Below are 14,786 nucleotides of genomic sequence, written 5' to 3'. Positions count from 1 at the left end.
ATCCCAGCACTTTGGGAGGCCGAGGCGAGCGGACCACGAGGTCAGGAGATCCAGACCATCCTGGCCAACATGGTGAAACCCCTTCTCTACTAAAAATACAAAATTAGCTGGGTGTGTTGGTGCATGCCTGTAGTCCCAGCTACTTGGGAGGCTGAGGCAGGAGAATCGCTTGAACCTTGAACCGGGAAGGTGGAGGTTGCAGTGAGCCGAGATTGCACCATTGCACTCCAGCCGGGGCAACGAGCAAAACTGCGTCTCAAAAACAAAAAACAAAACAAAACAAAAAAATCTGACAGAGATGTCTGCCTCCTTTTCCTCTGCCCTTCCTTTCTCTTAGGGACACAGGTATCATTAAAATCTTGTTGAAAACTGGGCTGGGCACGGTGGCTCACGCCTGTAATCCCAGCACTTTGGGAGGCCAAGGCAGGGGGATCACAAGGTCAGGAGATCGAGACCATCCTGGCCAACATGGTGAAATCCCGTCTGTACTAAAAATACAAAATTAGCTGGGCGTGTCGGTGCGTGCCTGCAGTCCCAGCTACTCGGGAGGCTGAGGCAGGACAATCGCTTGAACCTTGGACCGGGAAGGTGGAGGTTGCGGTGAGCCAAGATCGCACCATTGCACTCTAGCCTGGGCAACAAGAGCAAAACTCCATCTAAAAAAAAAAAAAAATCTGCTCTGCTCTGGTGTGCAGGGTGCGGAGACGGCCCGTGATCACGGTGGGCTGGGAGCCCAGTGTCCCCCCACTCCCTTCATCCTGCAGCTTTTCCCAGCCGCCCACCAGCGCCAGCAGACAGGTGTGCAGCCTCCTAGTCCAGGCCATCTCACTCTTGTCGCCCAGATGGAGTGCAGTGGCTCAACCGTAGTTCACTGCAGCCTCCACCTCCCGGGTTCAAGTGATCCTCCTCCCTCAGCCTCCCGAGTAGCTGGGATTACAGGCGCCCGCCACCACACCCGGCTAATTTTGTATTTTTAGTAGACACGGAGTTTCTCCATGTTGGCCAGGCTGGTCTCCAGTTCCTGGCCTCAAGTGGTCCGCCCGCCTGGGCCTCCCCAAGTGGCCACCACGCCTCCAGACCCGTCCGAAGGCAGAAAAAACAACATACCAGCTTGTCGTTTTGGAAGCTGTCACCGATGGGGTCCTTCATGTGAGGGATGCGGGGAAAGAGTCTCTGCATCACCAGATACCTCGGAGGAAAGAGAAATGGCCCAGCTCTGAACCCAGCACCGACCAGCTCATCATCTGGGACACAGCGTGTGCAGGACAGGCAGTGCCACGATGGAGCAAAAGACTCAAGTCATCTACTCGAGGGGTCTCTATTTTCCCGGCCCCCGAGGCCCTGACACGCCCCCGACAATCATCATAAGCAGGCGCTGGTGTCTAATTAAAGGAGTAGGGCGCTGGTACCGGAGCCACCCAGGGGTGCAGCTGCAAAGACAGACCCCTGGTGCCTCAGGTCACTTGAGTTTACGACCTGAGACAGCTTGCAGCAAGGGCCTCCTCCCCCTCTTCCTCCCCCCTTCCCCCATCCCTCCCTCTCCCCCTCCCCCTCTCCCCCTCCCCCTCTCCCCGTCCCCTCCCCCTCCCCTCCCCTCTCCTCGTCCCCCTCCCCGCTCCTCATCCTCCCCTCTCCTCCTCCCCCTTCCCCCTCCCCCACCCTCCCCCTCACCTCTCCTCCTCCCCTCCTCCTCCCCTCCTCCCCCCCTCCTCCTCCCCTCCTCCCTTCCCCCCTCCTCCCCCCTCCCCCTCCTCCCCATCTTCCCCTTCCCCCTCCCCCTCCCCCTCCCCTTTTCCCCCTTTCCCCAGGAGACAGAAGTCACCATGGCACCCATTTGACAGACTGTGAAGCTCTGATGCCCAGCAGGAAGGAAACAGGGCCTGGCTGGTCATGGTGGCTCAGGCCTGTAATCCCAGCACTTTGGGAGGCCCAGGTGGGCGGATCAACTGAGGTCAGGAGTTCGAGAACAGCCTGACCAACATGGAGAAACTCCATCTCTACTGAAAATACAAAATTATCTGGGCATGGTGGCACATGCCTGTCATCCCAGCACTTTGGGAGGCCCAGGCGGGCAGATCAACTGAGGACAGGAGTTCAAGACCAGCCTGACCAACACGGAGAAACTCCGTCTCTACTAAAAATACAAAATTATCCGGGCATGGTGGCTCATGCCTGTAATCCCAGCACTTTGGGAGGCCGAGGTGGGTGGATCACATGAGGTCAGGAGTTCAAGACCAGCCTGACCAACACGGAGAAACCCCGTCTCTACTAAAAATACAAAATTAGCCAGGCATGGTGGCATATCCCTGTAATCCCAGCTACTCAGGAGGCTGAGGCAGGAGAATCGCTTGAACCCAGGAGGCAGAGGTTGCAGTGAACCGAGATGGCGCCATTGCACTCCAGGCTGGGCAACAAAAGCAAAACTCCTTCTCTAAAAAAAAGGATACAGGGCCTGGGGTGACCCAGCTGGTGACCAAAAACCTAGAGTTGGTCTGCATGACGGATCCTGGCCCATCCAAGTGGACAGCTTTGACGTTAGCCCAGGCCCCTTTCCGACCAGAAAGCCTGGTCTTTCGCCCTCTGACTCTGTCAGGCCCGCTGGGCAGGGCAGGGGAGGACTGGCCCTGCTTCCTCCACCCTGGGGACACCCTTGGTCCCACCAGAGCCCTCAGCTTTGGCTCTACAGACCTCCTGGCAGGGGGCAGCTAGCAGAGAGGACCTGGCCCCTGGTCTTCTGTGAATAATTCTCAAAGGGCCAGGTGAGGTGGCTCACGCCTGTAATCCCAGCACTTTGGGAGGCCGAGGCAGGAGGATCACTTGAGGCCAGAAGTTCAAGACCAGCGTGGCCAACATGGTGAAACCCTGTCTCCACTAAAAATACAAGAATTAGCTGGGTGCAGTGTTGCACACCTGTAATCCCGGCTACTCGGGAGGCTGAGGCAGGAGAATCACTTGAACCTGGGAGGTGGAGGCTGGGGTGAGCCAAGATCGTGCCACTGCACTCCAGCCTGGGTGACAGAGCAAGACTCAAAAAATAATAATAATCATAACAATAATAATAAGGGCCAGGCGAGGTGGCTCACGCCTGTAATCCCAGCACTTTAGGAGGCTGAGGCAGGTGGATCACTAGGTCAGGAATTCGAGACCAGCCTGGCCAACATGGCAAAACCCCGTCTCTACTAAAAATACAAAAATTAGCTGGGTGTGTTGCTGGGTGCCTGTAATCCCAGCTACTTGGGAGGCTGAGGCAGGAGGATCGCCTGAACCCGGGAGGAAGAGGCTGCAGTGAGCCCAGATCACGCCACTGCACTCCAGCCTGGGCGACAAGAGCGAGACTCCGTCGCAAAAATAATAATGATAATTCTCAGGATGGTTCTGTGAATAACTTTCAGGGTCACACTGGAAACAAGCGACGCCCGCGGACGCCCTCGAGGGCTCACCTTCTGCAGATCAGGAAGACACAGACCAGGGCCAGCAGCGTCCCCAGCGCGATCAGCAGCGATGTCCGCCAGGCATGTGTGTTTGCGCCCTCCTCCTGGTTGCACTCTAGGGGGGAAAGGGCGAGAGGGTCACAGACCAGGGGCCGTCCTGGGGGGACCAGGGACTGTAAGCTCTCCCCGGGGCCCTGGGAAGCACAGAGGTGGCTGCCACATGGGGTGGTGTCCAGGGGGGGACACCCCAGTAGTGCCACCTGCACAGGGACTGTGACCACCTGCAGGCCACCTGAGTACCAGGACCGGGAGCGACTTCCGGACCTCCCAGCCCCAGTCTGGAACCCTAAGGGAGATGAAAGACCACCAGGGATCCCTGTCTGCCTGGTGCTTGGGACACGGGGAGCGCCAGGGACTTCCACTGTGCCCAGCAGGCCGGCGGGTGCTTTGGGTGTGGGCAGCATGGAGGAGCAGCAGAGGCAGCACTGGCGTGCGTGCTTTGAACTTGATTTTGTGTTTATCACGGAATTTGTGTGTGTGTGTTAATTTTTTCTTTTTCTTTTTTTTTTTTTTTTTTTTTTTTTTGAGATGGAGTCTCACTCTGTCACCCAGGCTGGAGTGCAGTGGCGTGATCTCAGCTCACAACCTCCACCTCCCAGGTTCAAGCGATTCTCCTGCCCCTGCCTCCCGAGTAGCTGGGACTACAGGCGCCCGCCACCACGCCCGGGTAATTTTTGTATTTCTCATAGAGATGGGGTTTCACCATCTTCGTCAGGCTGGTCTTGAACTCCTGACCTCAAGTGATCCAGCCGCCTCGGCCTCCCAAAGTGCTGCGATTATAGGCGGGAGCCACGCACCCGGCCTATTTTTTCTCTTTTTTCTTTTTTTTTTTTTTTTGAGACAGAATCTCGCTCTGCAGTGCTGTGGTGCGATCTCAGCTCACTGCAACCTCTGCCTCCCGGATTCAAACGATTCTCCTCTCTTAGCCTCCCGAGAGGATTGCTTGAGCCCAGGAGGTCGAGGCTGCAGTGAACCGTGATTGCGCCACTGCCCTCCAGCCTGGGCAATAGAGAGAGACTCTCTCTCCAAAAAAAAAAACAAACATACATTACGACCTCACCCCCAGAACCTATGACGATAACCTTATTTGGAATGAGGGTGGATCTGTCTGCTGGGACTGCCATAAAAAAGTCCCACAGCCTGGTGGCTTCAGAAAAAAGGAATTTGGCTGGGCGCGGTGGCTCACGCCTGTAATTCCAGCACTTTGGGAGGCCAAGGTGGGCGGATCACCTGAGGTCGGGAGTATGAGACCAGCCTGGCCAACATGGCCAGAAAGCCCGTCTCTAATAAAAATACAAACATTAGCCGGGTGTGGTGGCGGGCGCCTGTCATCCCAGCTACTCAGGAGGCTGAGGCAAGAGAATGGCGTGAACCTGGGAGGCGGAGCTTGCAGCGAGCCAAGATCACGGCACTGCACTCCAGCCTAGGCGACAGAGTGAGACTCCATCTCAGAAAAAGAGAAAAAAAAAAAAAAAGAAAAAAGGAATTGATTCTCCCACAGTCCTGGAAGCTGCAGGTCCAAGATCAAGAGATGGGCATGAGCAGGGCTGGTTCCTCCTGAGGCCTCTCTCCTGGGCTTGCAGACCCCGTCTTCTCCCTGTGTGCTCACAGGGTCGTCCCTCTGTGTGTGTCTGTGTCCTCATCTCCTCTTTTTATGAGATGTCTTAGTCCATTTCAGGCTGCTATCACAGAATACCACAGACTAGGCAGCTTATAAACAAAACACACTGATTCTCCCACAGTCCTGGAGGCTGGAAGGCTGAGATCCAGGTGTGGACAGGGCTGGTTCCTCCTGAGGCCTCTCTCCTGGGGTTGGAGACGCCGTCTTCTCCCTGTGTCCCACAGGGTTGTCCCTCTGTGTGTGTCTGTGTCCTCATCTCCTCTTCTTATGCAATGCCTTACTCCATCTCAGGCTGCTATCACAGAATACCATAGACTGGGCGGCTTAGAAACAAAACACATTGATTCTCCCACAGCCCTGGAGGCTGGAAGTCTGAGATCAAGGAGTGGGCAGGGCTGGTTCCTCCTGAGGCCTCTCTCCTGGGCTTGGAGACGCCATCTTCTCCCTGTGTCCTCACAGGGTCGTGCCTCTGTGTGTGTCTGTGTCCCCATCTCTTCTTCTGAGGACCCCAGTCCTGTTAGATTAGGGCCCACCCTAATGACCTCACTTTACCTTAATCGCCTCTTTAAACACCCCAACTCCAAACACAGTGACATTCTGAGGTCCTGGGGTATCAAAGCTTCAACACACGAATTTTGAGGGAACACAATTCAAGCGATTCTCCTGCCTCAGCCTCCCTGGTAGCTGGGGTTACAGGCTTAAGCCACAGCACCCGACCTAATTTTTGTATTTTTAGTAGAGACAGGGTTTTTCCATGTTGGTCAGGCTGGTCTCGACCTCCTGACCTCAGGTGATATACCCACCTCAGCCTCCCAAAGTGCTGGGATGACAGGCGTGAGCCACCATGCCTGGCCAGAAGTTCTACGCTGAGGCGATCCTTTTGTTTTGTTGTTGAGATGGAGTCTCGCTCTGTCGCCCAGGCTGGTGCACTGGCTCGATCTCGGCTCACTGCAAGCTCCGCCTCCCGGGTTCACGCCATTCTCCTGCCTCAGCCTCCCGAGTAGCTGGGACTACAGGCGCCCATCACCACGCCTGGCTAATTTGTTACATTTTTTGTAGAGACGGGGTTTCACCGTGTTAGCCGGGATGGTCTCCATCTCCTGACCTTGTGATACGCCCGCCTCGGTCTTTATTACAAGGCCCAGGGGGTGTCTGTCAGTGGGACGACCTTGTTTCCCCTCCACGTCTCCTCTCGTAAGAGCAAGGTGTGAGTTCACCGTCGGGTTCAGGGTCCTTTTTGGGGTCACAGAAACTGGGGGAGTGAATCTCCTCTCCTTTGCAGGAGAGGAGTGTTTCCGTGACCCAGGATGGCGCACCCCGCACACCCCGCGCACCCCGCTCACCCCGCGCACCCCGCACACCCGGCGCACCCGGCGCACCCCGCTCACCCCGCGCACCCCGCGCACACGGCGCACCCCGCTCACCCCGCTCACCCGGCTCACCCGGCGCACCCCGCGCACCCCGCTCACCCCGCGCACCCCGCTCACCCGGCGCACCCCGTTCACCCCGCGCACCCCGCGCACCCGGCGCACCCCGCACCCCGCGCACCCCGCGCACCCCGCGCACCCCGCTCACCCCGCTCACCCCGCTCACCCGGCGCACCCCGCGCACCCCGCTCACCCCGCGCACCCCGCTCACCCGGCGCACCCCGCGCACCCCGCGCACCCCGTGCACCCGGCGCACCCCGCGCACCCTGCACAGCCCACTCACCGAAGCGCTGGGGAGTGCTCCAGGCGCTCAAGAATTCATACACTCTTTCCCGGGCTCTTATTTGTACTGTGTACGTTCCAGGATTGAGTAGCTGGAAGGAGGTTCTGTCTCTGACCTGTGGTTTGAAAGAAAATAAAGAAGAGGGGCCAGGTATGGTGGCTCATGACTCTCACCTGGGCACTTAGGGAGGCCGAGGCAGGTGGATCACCTGAAGTCAGGAGTTCGAGACCAGCCTGGCCAACATGATGAAACCCTGTCTCTACTAAAAATACAAAAATTAGCCAGGCATGCTAGCAGACGCCTGTAATCCCAGCACTTAGGGAGGCCGAGACGGGTATATCACGAGGTCAGGAGATTGAGACCATCCTGGCTAACACAGTGAAACCCCGTCTCTACTAAAAATACAAAAAATTAGCCAAGCGTGGTGGTGGACGCCTGTAATCCCAGCACTTTGGGAGGCCAAGGTGGGTGGATCACGAGGTCAGGAAATCGAGACCAACCTGGCTAACACAGTGAAACCCCGTCTCTACTAAAAATACAAAAATTATCCAGGCGTGGTGGCACGCACCTGTAATCCCAGCTACTCAGGAGGCTGAGGCAGGAGAATCGCTTAAACCTGAGAGGTGGAGGTTGCAGTGAGGTAAGATCGCACCACTGCACTGCAGCCTGGGCAACAGAGTGAGACTCTGTCTCTAAATAAATAAATAAATAAATAAAATAATAAAAGAAGAAAAGAGGGGCTGGGCGCTATGGTTCATGCCTCTCACCACAGCACTTTTGGAGGCTCAGGTGGGAGAATTGCTTAAGCCCAGGAGTTTGACACCAGCCTGGGCAACATAGCAATACCCCATCTTTACCAAAAAAAAAAAAAAAAAAAAAACTGTAAAAATTACCAGATGTGGTGACACACGTCTTTGGTCCCAGCTACTAGGGAGGCTGAGGTGGGAGGATACCTTGAGCTTAGGAGTTTGAGACCAGCCTGGGCAACAAACCAAGACCCCATCTCTAGAAGAAAATTTGTTTTGTTTTGTTTTGAGACAGAGTTTCACTCTTGTTGCCCAGGCTGGAGTGCAGTGGCACCAACTCAGCTCACTGCAACCTCCGCCTCCCAGATTCAAGCGATTCTCCTGCCTCAGCCTCCTGAGTAGCTGGGACTACAGGTGCCCACCATCACGCTCGGCTAATTTTGTATTTTTAGTAGAGACGGGGTTTCTCCATGTTGGTCAGGCTGGTCTCGAACTCCCAACCTCAGGTGATCCACCCGCCTCGGCCTCCCAAAGTGCTGGGATTACCAGTGTGAGCCAACACGTCCAGCCAAAAAAAAAATTTTTCTTTTTTTGAGATGGAGTCTCACTCTGTCACCCAGGCTGGAGTGCAGTGGCGTGATCTCGGCTCACTGCAAGCTCCGCTTCCCGGGTTCACGCCATTCTCCTGCCTCAGCCTCCCGAGTAGCTGGGACTACAGGCACCCGCTACCATGCCCGGCTAATTTTTTGTATTTTTTTTTAGTAGAGACGGGGTTTCACCGTGTTAGCCAGGATGGTCTCGATTTCCCGACCTCATGATCCACCCGCCTCGGCCTCCCAAAGTGCTGGGATTACCAGCGTGAGCCACCACGCCCGGCCAAATTTTTTTTTAAATGAGCTGACATGGTGGCAAACGCCTGTAGTTTCAGCTACTTGGGGGGCTGAGGCAGGAGGATCCCTTGAGCCCAGGAGGCAGAGATTGCAGTGAGCCGTGACTGTGCCATGCACTCCAGCATGGGTGACAGAGTGAGAACCTGTCTGAAATTAAAAACCAAACAAAAAAGTAGAAGAAAAGACCATTCATATTTGATAGGTACAAAAGAATGAGGCTGCATTGTGATCCCCCAAAATTCATATGTTGCAGTCTTAGCCCCCAGCTCCTTACAGTGGGGCCTTATGATGAAATAGCTCGGCCAGGCGCGGTGGCTCACGCCTGTAATCCCAGCACTTTGGAGGGCCGAGGTGGGCAGATCACAAGGTCAGGAGATCGAGACCACAGTGAAATCCTGTCCCTACTAAAAATACAAAAAATTAGCCAGGCCCGGTGGCGGGCGCCTGAGGTCCCAGCTACTCGGGAGGCTGAGGCAGGAGAATGGCGTGAACCCGGGAGGCGGAGCTTGCTGTGAGCCGAGATCGCACCACTGCACTCCAGCCTGGGTGACAGAGCGAGACTCCGTCTCAAAAAAAAAAAAAAAAAAAGTAGAAGAAAACACCATTCATATTTGATGGGTACAAAAGAATGAGGCTGCATTGTGATCCCCCAAAATTCATATGTTGCAGTCTTAGCCCCCAGCACCTTACAGTGGGGCCTTATGATGAAATAGCTGTTCATGGCAGATGTCATTAAGATGTAGATTGAGATGATGTCATTTTGGATCAGGGTGGGCCCTAAATGCAATGAGCAAATATCCTTATAAGAAGAGGAGACGTGGCCGGGCACGGTGGCTCACACCTGTAATCCCAGCACTTTGGGAGGCTGAGGCGGGTAGATCACCTGAGGTCAGGAGTTCGAGGTCAACCTGAGCAACAAGGTAAAATCCCATCTTTACTAATAATACAAAAATTAGCCAGGCGTGGTGGCGGGCACCTGTAGTCCCAGCTACTCGGGAAGCTGAGGCAGGGGAATCGCTTGAACCTGGGAGGCGGAGGTTGCAGTGAGCTGAGATCGCACCACTGCACTCCAGCCTGGGTGACAGTGAGACTCCATCTCAAAATAAATAAATAAATAAATAAATAAATAAATAAATAAATAAATAAGAGGAGACATGGATGCAGAGGAGAAGGCCATGTGGAGACGGAGGCAGAGAGTGGAGTGATATGGCCACAAGCCCAGGGACCCCAGAGTCCCCAGGAGCTGGGAGAGGTGGGAAGGATCCTCATTAGTCCGTGAAAATGGACTAATACAGGAGGACGGAGATAGAAACAGACAGGGAGAGACAGAGAGAGAGACAGAGATACAAAGAGACACAGGGGAGACAGAGAGAGGGAGAGAGAAAAACAGAGACAGAAAAACAGACATAGACAAAGACAGATAGTGGGTGATGGACAGAGAGAGACAGAGAGAGACAGAGATACAAAGAGACAGGGGAGACAGAGGGAAAGAGAAAGACAGAGAGAAAAACAGAAAGAGAGAGACAGAGACAAAGACAAAGTAGATGATGGACAGAGAGAGACAGAGATAGAAACAGACAGGGAGAGACAGAGATACAAAGAGACACAGAGAGGGGAGACAGAGAGGGAAAGAGAAAAACAGAGACAGAAAAACAGAGACAGAGAGACAGAGAGTGGGTGATGGACAGAGAGAGACAGAAACAGGGAGAGACAGAGAGAAAGACAGAGATACAAAGAGAGAGGGGAGACAGAGAGGGAAAGAGAAAAACAGAAACAGAGACATAGAGAGACAAAGAGACAGAGTGGGTGATGGACAGAGAGAGACAGAGATAAAAACGGAGAGAGAGAGAGACAGAGATACAAAGAGACAGAGAGAGGGGAGACAGAGAGAGGGAAAGAAAAACAGAGACAGAGAGGAAAACAGAAGCAGAGAGACAGAGAGAGTGGGTGATGTAATTTGGCTGTGTCCCCACCCAAATCTCATCTTGAATTGTAGCCCTTATAACTCCCACCTGTTGTGAGAGGGACTGGGTAGGACATAACTGAATCATGGGGGCAGTTTCCCCCCACACTGTTCTCGGGGTAGTGAATAAGTCTCACGAGTTCTAATGGTTTAATAAGGGAAACCTTTCTCTCGGCTCTCTTTTTTTTTTTTTTCTCGAGATGGAGTCTCACTCTGTCGCCCAAGCTGCAGTGCAATGGCACGATCTCAACTCACTGCAACCTCCGCCTCCCGGGTTCAAGCGATTCTCCTGCCTCAGCCTCCCGAGTAGCTGGGATTACGGGCGCCCCCCACCACCACGTCTGGGTAATTTTTTTTATTTTTAGTAGAGCTAGGTTTCACCATGTTGGCCAGGCTGGTCTTGAACTCTTGACCTCGTGGTCCACCCACCTCGTCCTCCCAAGGTGCTGTGATTACAGGCGTGAGCCACCGCGCCCAGCGACTCTCTCATTCTGTCTTGCCCGCTGACGTGTAAGACATGCCTTTGCTCCTCCTTCACCTTCTGCCGTGATCGTGAGGCCTCCCCAGCCACATGGAACTGTGAGTCCAGGAACCCTCTTTTGTTTATAAATTACCCAGTCTTGGGTATATGTTTATCAGCAGTGTGACAATGGACTAATACAGGGGGACAGACAGAGGTAGAGAAAGAAAGAGACAATCACAGAGAAATAATGGGAGAGAGAAAGGGAGAGATATAGAGACACAAAGACAGAGAGGGGAAGGGAGAGAGAGACAGAGAGGGGAAGGGAGAGAGAGACAGAGGGGAAGGGAGAGAGAGGCAGAGAGGGGAAGGGAGAGAGAGACAGAGAGGGGAAGGGAGAGAGACAGAGAGGGGAAGGGAGAGAGAGACAGAGAGGGGAAGGGAGAGACAGACAGAGAGGGGAATGGAGAGACAGACAGAGAGGGGAAGGGAGAGAGAGACAGAGAGGGGAAGGGATAGAGAGACAGGGAGAGAGCTAGAAAGATTAAGAGAGGGGCCGAGCACGGTGGCTCACACCTGTAATTCCAGCACTTTGAGAGGATGAGGCAGGTGGATCGCCTGAGGTCAGGAGTTCGAGACCAGCCTGGCCCACTAGTGAAACCCTGTCTCTACTAAAAATACAAAAAAAAAAAAGTTAGTTGGGCATGGTGGTGAGTGCCTGTAATCCCAGCTACTTGGGAGGCTGAGGGAGTAGATTCGCTTGAACCTGGGAGGCGGAGGTTGCAGTGAGCCGAGATCGTGCCATTGCACTCCAGCCTGGGCAACAAGAGCGAAACTCCGTTTCAAAAAGAAAGATGAAGAGAGGGAAGGAGAAAGGGAGAGAGATACAGAGATACAGAGAGACTGGGAGAGGGGGAGATACAGACAAGGAGAGAGATAGAGAAAGAGAGGGAGAATGAAAGAGGGAGAGACAGAGACAGATTTGGACAGTGGGAGATAGAGGCAGAGAGAGAGAGAAAGATAGAGGGAGAAAGGGAGAGAGATACAGAGACAGACACAGAGAGAGAGACAGGGAGAGGGGGAGATAGAGACCAGGAGAGAGAGAGAAAGATGTAGGGAGAAAGGGAGAGAGACACAGAGACAGACACGGAGAAAGAGATGGGGAGAGAGGGAGATGGAGGGAGGGAGAAAGGGAGAGAGACACAGAGACAGACACGGAGAAAGAGATGGGGAGAGAGGGAGATGGAGGGAGGGAGAAAGGGAGAGAGACACAGAGACAGACACGGAGAAAGAGATGGGGAGAGAGGGAGATGGAGGGAGGGAGAAAGGGAGAGAGACACAGAGACAGACACGGAGAAAGAGACGGGGAGAGAGGGAGATAGAGACCGGGAGACAGAGAGAAAGATGGAGGGAGAAAGAGAGAGAGACACAGAGACAGACACGGAGAGAGAGATGGGGAGGGGGAGATAGAGACGGAGAGAGAGAGAGAGGGAGGGAGAAATGGAGAAGGATACAGAGACAGACACAGAGAAAGAGATGGGGAGGGGGGAGATAGAGACCAGGAGAGAGAGAGATAAAGAGAGGGAGGGAGAATAAAAGAGGGAGGGAGAATGAGAGAGGGAGAGACAGAGACACAGAGAGAGAGATGGGAACGGGGAGAGAGAGACGGAGAGAGAGATGGAGGGAGAAAGATACAGACACAGACAGACAGACACGGAGCGGGAGATAGAGACAGGGAGAGAGAGAAAGATAGAGAGAGGGAAGGAGAATGAGAGAGGGAGGGAAAGAGACACAGAGAGAGATGGGGACAGGGGGAGATAGACACAGGGAGAGAGCCAGAAAGATAGAGGGAGGGAGAAAGGGAGGGAGATACAGAGAGGGGGAGGGAGATAGACACGAGAGAGAGAGAAAGAGAGGGAGGGAGAAAGGGAGAGAGATTCAGAGACAGAGAAAGAGATACGGGGAAAGAGATGGACAGAGAGAGAGGGGACAGAGAATGCTGTGGTCCGGCTGTCTGTTCCTCCAGATCCCAGGCAGGGGCTGGGGGAGGGTCCTCTGTGTGGGATGCTTGTCTGAGGTCTGGGCCACCTGTCTGAATGCTTGTCTCTGCTGGGTAGAGCTATGGTTTGGTAGCTTGTTCCTGCTGGACTGGGGCTGCCTGGCCCAGGGTAAGGAATCTGGGGCAAATGGGTGGACCTCGTTTGGACAGCACCTGGCCAGCCATAGCATCTGGCTCTCACACCTTGGGAGGTGTCATCCCTGACTCTTCCTTTTCCCATCCCTCAATTTGGGGATGTGAAATATCCCAATTTTGCAAGATCGCAGTAAGGGTGACACTCAGAGTCTGTCCAATGAAAGTCACTGAACATTGACTAATAACATTTATTATTAATAATATTTTCATTATTTTATTAATAAGAGTTATTAATATTTGTATCATTTTATTCTTAATAATAATAAAACTCACCCTTTGCAATGGCAAGTACAGCGGCTGGGGGTAGGGAACACTCACCTGTTCTGTGATAACAGGCTGCATTCTCTGCAACACAAAAGCAAACAAACTTTTGAGTGTCTGGACCGTCCCTGACAGCCTCCTCCTCCCAAACTCAAATTTCTCCCTCCAGGAAAACCAGCAAAACAGTGAGGGGTCTGGGAAGGCCTTCGGGCAGCAGTGGGGGCAAAATAATGAGCTTAGGAGTAAATAGCACCTGACCAAAAGGTTTATTTGTTTATTTATTTATGAGACGGAGTCTCACTCCGTCACCCAGGCTGGAGTGCAGTGGCGCGATCTCGGCTCACTGCAAGCTCCTCCTCCCGGGTTCACGCCATTCTCCTGCCTCAGCCTCCCAAGTAGTTGGGACTACAGGCGCCCGCCACCAGGCCCAGCTAATTTTTTTTGTATTTTTAGTAGAGACGGGGTTTCACCATGTTAGCCAGGATGGTCTCTATCTCCTGACCTAGTGATCCGCCCATCTCGGCCTCCCAAAGTGCTGGGATTACAGGCATAAACTACTGCACCCGGCCATTTATTTTCTTAAAAAAAAAAAAACCCAAACAGATTGGCTAAAAAACACTTGGTAATATAAAAGAAATTAATAGACCTAACGTTTTTGAGCAGATTTAGACTTACAGAAAAATTGCATATGAAATAATTAGTATTTGAGCATAAATAATAAATATATGGCCGGGCACAGTGCCTCACACCTGTAATCCCAGCACTTTGGGAAGCTGAGGCAGGTGGATCACGAGGTCAGGAGTTCAAGACCAGCTTGGCCAAGATGGTGAAACCCCATCTCTACTAAAAATACCAAAAAAAAAATTAGCCAGGTGTGGTGGCAGGTGCCTGTAATCCCAGCTACTCAGGAGGCTGAAGCTGAGAATTGGTTGAACCCGAGAGGCGGAGGTTACAGTGAGCTGAGATCATGCCACTGCACCCCAGCCTGGGCAACAGAGCAGGACTCCGTCTCAAAAATAAATAAATAAACAAACAAGCAAACAGCTTGGGTGACAGAGCAGAACTCCGTCTCAAAAATAAATAAATAAATAATAAAATAAATAAAATAAAATAAAATACAAACTAAATATAACACATAGGCTGCGCACGGAGGCTCACACCTGTAATCCCAGCACTTTGGGAGGCCGAGGCGGGTGGATCACCTGAGGTCAGGAGTTTGAGACCAGCCTGGCCAACATGGTGAAACTCTGTTCCTACTAAAAATACAAAAACTTAGCTGGGTGTGGTGATGGGTGCCCATAATCCCAGCTACTCGGGAGGCTGAGGCAGGAGAATCACTTGAACCCAGGAGGCAGAGGTTGCAGTGAGTCAAGATTTAAGCCACTGCATTCCAGCCTGGGCTACAGAGCCAGAGTGGCTCAATAAATAAATATATATTTATGTTCAACTG

At 53.3% G+C, this 14,786-nt stretch overlaps 1 protein-coding gene and 1 long non-coding RNA gene across 3 annotated transcripts in view; one reads left to right on the top strand and one right to left on the bottom strand.

Annotated features, from left to right (window-relative positions):
• Positions 1-14,786, bottom strand: part of LOC129530049 (interleukin-3 receptor subunit alpha) — a 40,285-nt gene that overhangs the window by 463 nt on the left and 25,036 nt on the right. For both annotated transcript variants that reach the window (XM_055377217.2, XM_055377218.2), the window contains exons 8-11: positions 13,394-13,420; positions 6,823-6,937; positions 3,441-3,546; positions 1,108-1,189 (exon numbers count right to left, since the gene is read on the bottom strand). In XM_055377217.2, the coding sequence (XP_055233192.1) occupies positions 1,108-1,189; positions 3,441-3,546; positions 6,823-6,937; positions 13,394-13,420 (330 nt within the window). The remainder of the gene's footprint in view (positions 1-1,107; positions 1,190-3,440; positions 3,547-6,822; positions 6,938-13,393; positions 13,421-14,786) is intronic.
• LOC129530051 (uncharacterized) overlaps positions 6,916-14,786 on the top strand; it is a 28,606-nt gene continuing 20,735 nt past the window's right edge. Inside the window, exons 1-3 of the long non-coding RNA XR_010132618.1 lie at positions 6,916-6,972; positions 10,622-10,766; positions 10,865-11,000. This is a non-coding gene — a long non-coding RNA (uncharacterized lncRNA). The remainder of the gene's footprint in view (positions 6,973-10,621; positions 10,767-10,864; positions 11,001-14,786) is intronic.

This window comes from Gorilla gorilla, chromosome Y (genome assembly GCF_029281585.2).
Source record: "Gorilla gorilla gorilla isolate KB3781 chromosome Y, NHGRI_mGorGor1-v2.1_pri, whole genome shotgun sequence".
NCBI lineage: Eukaryota > Metazoa > Chordata > Mammalia > Primates > Hominidae > Gorilla > Gorilla gorilla.
Note: the sequence above shows the minus strand (reverse complement) of the source record. Positions and strands in the feature narration are given on the sequence as shown.